Genomic DNA, 10886 nt, shown 5'->3' on the forward strand with positions numbered 1-10886 from the left:
GAGTTACCCATATATATTGTTTTAAAATCTGTTTTTTCAATAAAGGTAGACAGTGCAGAGTGAACTGTATTAAATAAATCAAGGTTTGTAACCTTTGTCATGTAGGACATGCAGTTATGGGACTGGGCTCACAACCCTAATACATGCTTACATCAGAAATCTTATGCTTAAGGGACATACCAGACTATGAGTATTGATAGGGGTTTGTGGTTACATAGACAGTTGTTCGGTCGTTTGAATATTCATGCAGAATACATTCAAAGGTTGGTCACTGTCTATGTAATGTATTTGTCTTAATTTCATTAGTAGGTATTTTCAAGAAATAAAGGCTTTTTTATATGCACCAGTAAAGCACAGGTGTAAATATCAAAAATAAATGATGAGTGAAACGAATTTAGCTGCTTTAGTTTCTGGTATTGTTCATGCTGGCTCACTGACTCTTGAATCGTACAGAGCCGTCATTATGAATTATGAACACCTGCTTCTCCTTATATGCCAAAATGTCGGCTCGGAAAATGTATATAAAATATATCCAATACCAAACAACTTTGTACCACCCAAAGCCATTTTTTGTTGTTGAGGTAAATATTAAGATAAATACCGTATAGGATATGTTCATAGTTCAAAATTGGTATACCTTAAACATCACACATTACTTAGTTATTGATTTATAGGTTGATTTAGGCTGGATTTAATAAAAAATACAACAATAAAACTTGGCTACTTCCCCGCTGATAGGCTACGGTATTAAAAAAATGACTTATACATTGTAATCATGCACTTAAAACTCTGAAGTATTTTTAAAATTAACTATGAAAAATAAAATGTAAAAATGTCATATCAAACTTACGTTTGTTAACATATATTGAAAGATGCCATCACCTTCATTCTCATTTGACTTCCATGTCTGATTAAAAAAAAACATGTTATCATACCCCTAAGTTTTTATCATAGCAGATAAATATAAAAAAACATATGTTGCCTATCGCAATACCCATCCCAACCAGAATATCAATGTCCGTTGTTACATGAACAGTGTTTTTTTTTTCTGCTTACGATGCTGCGGTCTCTTGTCCGTTATTGAAACTAAAGGCATTTACCGACACTCCCTAACAATTTGCTGAGAGTCATCAATTATGCAGGGTAGCCGCACGCACTGGGAAGGAAGATAGCAGCAACAATATGGCGACAGCCGTTACTCTGGACTCTTTTCGACATCTGCAGTTCATTGACAGCTGTCTGGATTTGTGTTAATGCGGAATAAAGTAAGTAGACTGTCTGATTTCTGCTTTGTCTGGTTTTTCATGTCGTGGGATGGATCGCAGTTCTACTTTGTCGACCGACTGCATCCCAGTGCCGCAGAGCGGTCCCTCTCTCAGCATCTTCTCCTAGCGTCTGTGGAGGGCTCCTTGCCAGTACATGGAAAAATATGTATTCGAGGTACCAGTTATAAGAAGGGTAAATGTGATTTTCTGAGGGGACACACGGATATGTGAGACGACGAGGTAGAAAACAGGGAGACAGCAGGTTATTTGGGGTGTTGGCCTGTCGCTGGATGGAATGACATTTCCCTGTGTCAGAATGTGAAATATACGCATACGGGATGTTGAAGTGAGATCATGTGAAACTTCTGTGAGTGCAGACAATACCGAGCCTGCATGCTCCGAGTGCATGAATAATGCGTCGCTTGCAAAATCATTTTAGGTAGCAATTTCCTCGTTACCATTATTTTATAACTATGATAGTTTCACTCCCCCCCACCCCCACACTCCACCTCTGCGCCCCCTCCCTCTTGCAATCTCGTAGGAGACTGTATTGCGTGAGGAGGTAGGTGCGTCTTTAGTTTGGCAGTCCTCAAAGGGGCCGCGGCACCCTTTTCTGCTGTTTTCACGCAATCTCAGATATTAAAAACACATTTTCCATTCAGTATTCCTCTAGACCCGCACCATGGATGCTGTAGGACTCGATCGGCTTGTCTATCTATACGGGTGTGGTATAGCCTTAAGACCGTTTTAGTTCTCTATTTATTTATTTTGCTGTTTATATTTTACCATTTTGGATGTGAAATTCGGTTGTGCTATGGGCTGCTTTGACTTGAGGCCAGGGATGTGTTGTCAGGACATGGCTTGTGCATTCAACTGACCTAGTATGAGTTTGTTTGTTAGAGCATATAGCAGCAATAAACCACACTGCAGTATTTTAGGCTTTGGCCCTACAGGAAAGCGGCGCGCCTCGCTATTAAACAGTGGACTTTCCCTCTCAGTAAATGAAAGGCACCTGCAGGATGAGATAAACAATGTGAAGGGGAGCAGGTGTTTTTTAATTCCACACGGGGAGAAAGTTAACCGAGGTTTTCTTTATCTGTGTTTATTTCTTCAGTGGCCTGGTATTCTATGCTTCATCAACCGCCCCCCCTCCTTCCCCCTATCCCTCGTCTGTCCTTTGAGGGATAAGAACGTGTTAAACTGTATTATCATAGCTCATCACATTTCCGGTCAGGACGACTTAACCCTACCTGAAATGGACTCGGCTCAGGAATGAAGTGGCACCCACCCCTATAGGACATTAGGGACCCCTTAGATATTTCTCTGCCAAGTTAATCTACCAGTAATTTTTGACTCTGGCTTGTTGGGCTCAGCTATTCTTAGGGATGCTGTGCATTTGAATTGAGATGACATGACAGGCATTACTTATTAAGACATCGCTGCAGAAAATGAAGGATGTGTACGTTTTTTTTCCACCGGCCCATGTGGCTCCTCCTCACTAGCACCGTGTCGCCGCGATGTCCGGTTCTCTCCATCTGATATCAGGTCAGCAAAGAGCACAATAGGAGTCTTCAGCAGGTGACGGGACGGAGGCCGTGGTCCGTTTGGATGCATTTGCTCCGCACAGAGGACGCAGTAGGCTATACAGGAACATTTTTGCTAAACGCTGCTTATCCGGACGTTGACACGCTTGTCTTTTGGGAAACACAGGAGCCTGCTGGAGTTGTTAGTCTTCACTGTCATCCATTAGCTTTATTCGCGGAATCCCTTAACTCATAACGGATTTAACAGAATCGGTATAGCTGCGAGCATTTGGTATACCAATTACGTGCGGTTATATCATTCACAGTAATTGATTTAAGAGTGTACATAGCAGTGTTTTTTTTTACGACATGTGATCGTCAGATTCTTGCGTTTTATGCCTTGTTTCTCGTATGACCTAAGGGAGTTAATGGAAACCGACAGCATTGAGCAGCATCTGCAACATATTTAGACAGATTCCCCTGGTCGCCTTGCCTGTGTTATAGGAATGTCCCAGCGTTTTGTGGCAAGTGCAGGCTTTATGCACTGTTGGCCATGCTATTGCATCCTGGTTTGAATCACCTTGACGGTAGATCAATTGATGTAGCGTTGGTAGAAGGAGACTTGGAGGTTGTGCCGAGGTTGGGTTACATGAATCAGACTTCATTCCTCTCCTGGTTGGCTGTGCTTTTTCTCCGAAGATACTGGGCTGTTGGATCTATACCTGCCTTTGGATTTCTTCTCATTTCTTTCTAATTTCTTTCCAGGTCTGTACCCTTGTTATAGTCTTCATTAATGTTGCACACACTGTCTATTTTTTATGGACGGAATTGTGACTTGATTTTCAAATATGTTGTATCAAACACTATGACGATCAGCCAGCTGGGGAGAGAAATGCATCTGTTTTAGGAGTCTGAAGACATGCAGATGATATTGTTATTACAACCTGACTTTTTAAGCAATGAGTCAGAGCTCCAGAGGTTATAATATAATTTTCAGTCCGGCATTCATTGGTTGACTATATATTTTAACACACTTAACACTTAGCAGTTAACTGTGCTTTCATATTAGTCAGTCGGTATTTAAGGATGTAAGACACCTGAATGCACACAGTAATCTGTGTTGGGTGTGCTGTTGAATGTGATAAACACAGGCCACGTTTAATTTCTCTTAAGCCAAAAAAGAAGCAGCTGGATGGGTTTTTCACAGATAACAATGAATTAATTAGTGTTATGCAATCAACCCCACATATACATTTCTTTACCACCCATCCCAGTTACATCAATTTAAATACTTGTATCTGTATTCTTTGCTTGATTTAGGATGGTTTTGGCTCCTTGACATGTTGTACAAGACATATGTAATAGCTTGTGTGCTGGAAGCCTACTTTATACTATATATGTTGACAGTGATAGCTGTTTGGGCCCAACCCGAGAGAGATCCACATCTAAAATAATGATCTTAAGTGCATAGAGCTGTAGGCCTGGATGTTTAGTCTTAGTGAGACCGGCAGTCTCATTAACATCACCTGATTCATTGTTAATATCAACAACATGGTAGTTTATGGATATACATAACTCTAAATTCAGTTTTTTGGCATGGTTAGATGGCATAATTCAAGGAAAGAAACTTGGGAGAGATTGAGACAAGTGAGTTCCTGGTGGGATAAAGAGACCTATTTTCCTCCCTGTTAAGGTCACAAAGATGAGAGCAAAAGGGAATTTGATGCTGTCTACTATATCGGATGGGTACCTGGGTTTTGCTTTTTGTGGATACAGGATCAGTGCTTTAGTCATTAAGGTTGATGTAGAGAGCAGAAATAATGCCTACTGGCCCATAACGGTTTGCACTTTTTCAGCTCTATTTTGCTTTGTTTGCGTTCCTTAGCAGAACTAGAAAATTCCATCTGCAAGGCTTTCAGCAGCACTGAAACGGAAAAGCGATGCCAAGCAACTGGACTAACATGTGTGTCAACACATTTAATCATAACCATCCGTGTACTGTCCAGTCATATTTATTAATAAATGTAACAAAATGCAAAATGACATTATTTTTATCATACATTTTTTCATTTTGTGTTCCATAATTTCTTTCAACATCCTCTTTGATCCAGACCTTATGCACACACTTTCTCACTCTGTGTCCCTCTCTTCCTCGCAGAGCTGGATGTCTCTGATGGAAAACAACTAAAGGGGGAATAGCTGCAGGATGAAAACATGGCCGCATACCTTATGTCACCCCCAGGACCTGGCAGCTTCAAGAAATTCACCCCAGAGTCACTCCTTGACATCGAGAAGCGCATCCAAGCGGAAAAGAACAAGAAGCCACCCAAACCCCGATCGGACAGTAGTCACCGTGACACGTCTGAAGAAAATGAAGCCAAGCCCAACAGTGACCTGGAGGCTGGGAAGAGCCTGCCGTTCATCTACGGCGATATTCCTAAGGGAATGTCGGGCGTACCGCTGGAGGATTTGGATCCATACTATCAAAGCCTGAACCTGAAAGTGAGTTCTTACACAGGCCATGCACTACCCAGTTTCACCCAAAACACTTGAATGAAGGAGCATTTGCTTAATGTAGTTAAGAGGTTTATAGATAATGACAGATTTTAACACATGTTTTATTCAGCTGTTGTGCTGAACCTTCAAGTGGGTTAATGTTTACCCTTTTTTATGTTGTGAAATTGCTAACATTTTAAACTAACTGCCATACACATAGGTGATAGGAAATTAATTGCAATATCAAATTCAGGTTTCATATGAATTCATTCAAAATTGAAGTTATTGTGTTCAATACAGAGGAAGATAACCTTGAGAAATGCAAGAGCTTTTGATACTTTTAAGTCAATGCTTCAGGGGCTTACCTACAATCACTGCATTATTAGATCATAGAAGACCTATCAGTGTTTTTAGTACACCTGTACAATTAAGGAAATTCAGTTAATGTAAAAGCAATTCTGTCCTCGGTCAGTGGCTATTCTCATACATGTTTCTGCAGGGTTCATTTATTATTTATGTTAGTTCATGGTGAAGATGATGTGACAATTTAATTTAATATCTATGTTTATGTGCAATTAATACTTCAGCTCATTAAATTATGTTATGATAAAACACAAGGAATCACAAGTGCTCTGTCCAAAAGCAGACAGAATGCATACTGGCAGTGGAATAATTATTGTTATCACAATTGTATCGTTTTTGATGCGCTGTTACTGTGATCAACATTCAATTCTGCAATGTTTCCACTGTTGTTCAAATTAATCAAAACAAGTGGGTTCGCTTAAGTACTGTATGTAGTATGCACAAATATTTGGATTCTCATCCCTAGACAGGTACTGCATTAAATAATGTTAACAGATATTTAGTAACTCCGCCTCTTGTATCAACATTTAAATATGGACATGTTTTTTGTAATTACACACAGTTTGCTACTCTTACTGTATTCCCTTAAGAAAATACATGGTCAGATATACGACATTTTAGAAATTAATAAGATGGTCTGAGCAGTATAAATCTGTCTTTTTCGTTGAACGTCATGACCTTAAAATTCAAGTAAAAGGCGATTGACAGATGGTATGAGTGAAGGAATCGCAACGATGGAAGCTCTGGTATGGTGACAGAAAGAAGCTTAACTGTATCTTTCCATAACTAGCACAGGTCTGAGTAGTAGAACATTTATCAATGTGACCAAAAACATATTTGTTGAGATATTTTGGTTATTGGTTGTGTCTTTCTAGCCAAACAGCTGCCGTGGTGCTAATGTAGCAGCCAGTTGGCCATGCTAACAAGTTGTGGATGTGCTCAGTACATGATTCGCTTGAGCGGTGGTATCAATGCTACTATCGTTCAAAATCATATTTTGAATTTTCCCCTCAGATATGCCAAACACTCAAATTGTTTCTAAATAAGCTTTTAAATTGATGCATGATAGGTGTAGATAACACAAACCTGAATCTCCCTATTTTCTCTCCAAATTATGTTTTTGATAACTTTCTATGACGTCCATATCTATGATTCATTATAAACATACTTAAAGATTTCTATAGCTTTTTATAATTATCGTTATAAGCAGTCTTTATAATGCTTTATAATAACAATCCTTTCACATAATAAAGCTTTTTACAATGACATTTATGCATCATAATACTTTTTGATTTAATGATTTTTTTTTACTAAAAGCAAACAAATTATAGCAAACTTTTAACAAGCTTGTAATGCATTTTATCAGTGAATACCTCATAAATCTAATCACTCATTAGTGATAGGTCACACAATGACCTATTAGTGTAGAATATAATCCGGGGTAACGCATATGTATGTATGTATGCATAACAATTATGGGTAGTATAATACACATACTCCTTGCAACATACAAAAAAGCCATGTAAATGATGAATGAATTGTTACACTTTATAAAGCATTTTCAATGTTTATCAGTGCTTAAAACTACAATTTATCTTAACTTATATACAGAGCTATAAGCAGATTTTAACGCAATATAAGTATGCTTATAATGCAATATAGACACGGGTGTCACAAAAAGTACAACCATATCATTTTTAGAAGAGAACTAGAACAAAACATTTCTGTTTTTTTTCGCACTCTATCTTGTCTGTTCCCTTAATTTAGTGCTGCACTAGCTAAATAGGAATGTGAGGGCAGAAGATGGCAGGAGAGGACAGGAAGTGGAGAGAAAAGGGCAGGAGGGAATGCAGAGCCTTCCACTGTATAGACATTTGGAGTAGCCAGTCTTCTGTGTGGTGATAATGTTTAAGAGAATCTGCGGCCTGTACAGCAGCAAGAAGCCCCGTCAGCATACCGGCAGTCTCAGCCAGCAGCACTCCCTCATAGGGCGGAAGAAACTATCAAGTGGATTTGCCTTTTGTGATCTATTGATTCACGGCATAGTTCAGTGGTGGCCACAGGAAAGGGTTGCATTCTTCTCTTATTATCCTTCCCCACTTATTATTATTGTCAGTTCATTCTTCTTTACCTCCCCTACTTTCCTCTGTGGCATTTCATTTTGGCATTTGGAGGAAAGTTGTTGCGGAGATCTTTGTCGTGGCCTCCACTCGTATGCCTCCTGTAGCTCCCATATGTGCGATGGGGTTATTTATAACAAAACATGAATATTTGTGATGTTATGTTTCTGTAAAGAGCATAACAGATATAGACAGAACATATTAGGCCCTACAAAAACTTGTAGGGCGGAAAACTCCTCCGTAAGAGTAAAGACCTCAACGTTTTTCGACACTCAAGTAGAGTATAATACTGTACTGTGCATTTGTTTCTTATACTTTGTGTAAGAAACAATGCAATGAATGCTGTACTGATATGGTCTTTGCTTTAAATATATAATTAGATGCGTCAACAGGAGCGCTGATATTGTATTCCCCTTGTAAGTCTGTGTGTGTCATCATGGCCAAATGTGCTCCTGGAGACACCTTCTGTACTGGGAAGTACCTCAGACGCCATTTTAAATACTTTGCCAGGGGCTTATATTTCTGTTCGTGGACAGATTTAGTTACCATGCTAGGGTCACAACCGTGCAACAAGCAGTTACCTAACTCAGCAGTGTTTGGGATACAAAAATGATGGTCTATTTTGAAGCAAAGTCAAGATGGTCTCTAGTTTCACAGTAAAGCCAGTCAAATAAATACAAATCTTGAAAAATAAACATGGGAAATTAAGCCCTTGTTCAGCTTTCTCCCAAGTTGTTATTGGCAACAGATGTGAAATATGATACCACCTACATTATCAGAATGACAGGGTTACTTTTCAAAACAAGAAATGGTTCAACTACAAAATGAATGTTCTTTCCAAATGTTTTTTGGTCAGATTTGTGTACCATTTGAACGATAAATGGATACTCAAGGTAGGATGAGATACATTAGTATATAAGTATATTGTATTAGAATTTCTTCAATTCCCTGATAAACACAAACATTTTGTTAATCTTAAATATAAAAATGAATAATCACATCAACAACCTGAGAAAGTAGTTATCATACAAACACAATCACAGTTACAGCCCTTCTTTTTCTGGCTTCTAAATAGCTACACTAGTGCAGTCATTGCAATGGTTCCTTGCTAATTTGCTCACTTTAAGGTCATTTCAAAAGAGTAGGATGTGGCAGTAGACTAGAGAGTTAGTTTATCAAACAAGGCTCCTGACATATGTGTATTTATTAATAAAGCTTATCTTTATTCTGCTTAGTCAAGATCTGCTAACCTCATCACACCCATCTATGTGTTGTGTCAGCAGGAGTAACAGGTTAAGACCTCTTCTTCCCTCTCCCTCTTACTATTATTCATATCAATCATTTCCTAATCCACTAATGTATTTGTCCTTTATCATACTTGAGGAAATGCCTCTTAAGTATATTCATGGTTAGCGTCCATTCTCCCTCTGCTGTTCCTGTCCTCACCTTTCCTGGCTGCTCGTCTCCTCTACTCGACGGACAGTCATCCTATCGCTCGCCATTGCTCTGTATGTCAATGAGTGTGTCAGCTGCAGGAAACCTGATCACAGCACTCATGCATCAAAGAGAGGAAGAGGGGGCAGTGGTGAGGAGGAGAAATGCAGTGTTGCAGTTCTTGTTTTCCCCTGTGATGGGGAGAGGACTGCCTGGGTTTTTCAAATGTCTGATGTGATTAGGCAATGTTAAAGCTGCTGTGGTCATGCAAGAGGGATGAATGGAGGGCATAGTGTTTTAGCATGGACTGAAGCACACATATGTGCTTATGTTTAGAGGGGCGGGTTATGATATACCTGGAAGTACAGTTAATATCATGATTCAGCTGGAATTGGCGATGGAACCGTTTGGAGAACAGGTTTTGTTAATGCAGAGGCTTTATTCTCCTCCTGTTGGTGAGCGTTTTATAACAGGAGTGTGCAGCAGACCAGTCATTGCTGCTCAGACTTCTGCAGGGCAGCAGCTACTAGCGAGTGCACAAAGGGAGCTGACGGCTATAGCAGCAGCAGCAGCCTCTGAATCTCAGCATGTAGCACTGTACACACCATTTCATTATGCTGCTGTCCCACCATCTCTGTCTGTGTGTGTATCTCTGTCCATTACTCTCTCCCATCCGCTGCCTTCTACTCTGGCGTGTCTTTTTTTCAGCGGTAGTAAATTAGAAGGAGGGCCAGGCTTTAGTGCTTTGTCTGAGTCCTCAGTCTCTGATGACACAGCATCCTCCTGTACTGAGCTGAGTGAGGAAGGGATGGGGGTTGGGGGTTGGGGCGTGTGGGGGAAATGTGCTTCCACTGCTAGCTAGGTTTCGTATAGAGAAGAAGGGTGGGGTTAGTAGGGGAAACTGGGATTTGCAGCACAGCTTACAGGTAAAGAAGTGGGATGACGCATTTTTTTGATGTGGTATAATATGCAGGGAAATGAGTTTGCAGTCACACATTGTTTGGGACATGGCTGGCTGAGTCCTCAATGCAGTGAGCTCTATCAGACACATGATTTATGTTCTAGAACGCTAATACATGTCTCTTATGAGATCAGCGTTATTTTGTCGCAAAGCATCAACGTTTTATGGTGAACAACGTGAAAGCTGACATACTGTTGATATTTGTACTTCTTTGAAAATGGAATCAGAATGCACTTAGTCAATAGGAGGTGCTTGATCCAGAATGGGCTTAAATCCAGCTAATAGTGTATGTGTGTCATGTTTTCTCCTTCCAGCCTGCAAAGAGGCTTGTGAATACAGCTATGTTCTTGAAAAGGTCTTATGAGTTCTGATTTACAGTATGTCTTGGTTCATGAAGGTCATGTAGGGCTCCAACTAACCATTTTTTAATTATTTTTGTAAACAGATAATACATTGTTTAGTCTATTAAATATCATCATGATGAATACAGTTCCATGAACGACAGATATTATTTGACATTTAAAAAAAACGTAAGCTGCCTGTTTTCACGTTGTATAATGGATTATTATACCCTAACCCTTTTTTTTTTTATCATTTAAGGGCTTAGTTTATTGCCATCTTCTTTAAGGTCTACAATCCAAATCTGCTGTCAGTTTTGTGAAGTAATAGGCCAGTTTTTTGTCAGGCTGGGGTCCTGGGATGATTAAGAGAAGTACCCCCCCCC

At 39.7% G+C, this 10886-nt stretch overlaps 1 protein-coding gene across 5 annotated transcripts in view; it reads left to right on the forward strand.

The window, feature by feature from the left end:
* Positions 1–1151: 1151 nt before the first annotated feature.
* Positions 1152–10886, forward strand: part of LOC104954881 (sodium channel protein type 8 subunit alpha-like) — a 63510-nt gene continuing 53775 nt past the window's right edge. For 2 of the 5 annotated variants that reach the window (XM_010782112.1, XM_010782085.1), the window contains exons 1-2: positions 1152–1265; positions 4947–5290. In XM_010782112.1, coding sequence (XP_010780414.1) covers positions 5003–5290 — 288 coding nt within the window. In that variant the 5' untranslated portion in view covers positions 1152–1265; positions 4947–5002. Of the gene's footprint in view, positions 1266–1370; positions 1459–2938; positions 2991–3484; positions 3554–4946; positions 5291–10886 lie in introns of those variants that run through there. The other 3 variants (XM_010782093.1, XM_010782107.1, XM_010782100.1) reach the window with 3 other exon arrangements.

Source organism: Notothenia coriiceps, unplaced genomic scaffold (genome assembly GCF_000735185.1).
Source record: "Notothenia coriiceps isolate Sejong01 unplaced genomic scaffold, NC01 NC01_scaffold00000496, whole genome shotgun sequence".
NCBI classification, from domain to species: Eukaryota; Metazoa; Chordata; class Actinopteri; order Perciformes; family Nototheniidae; genus Notothenia; species Notothenia coriiceps.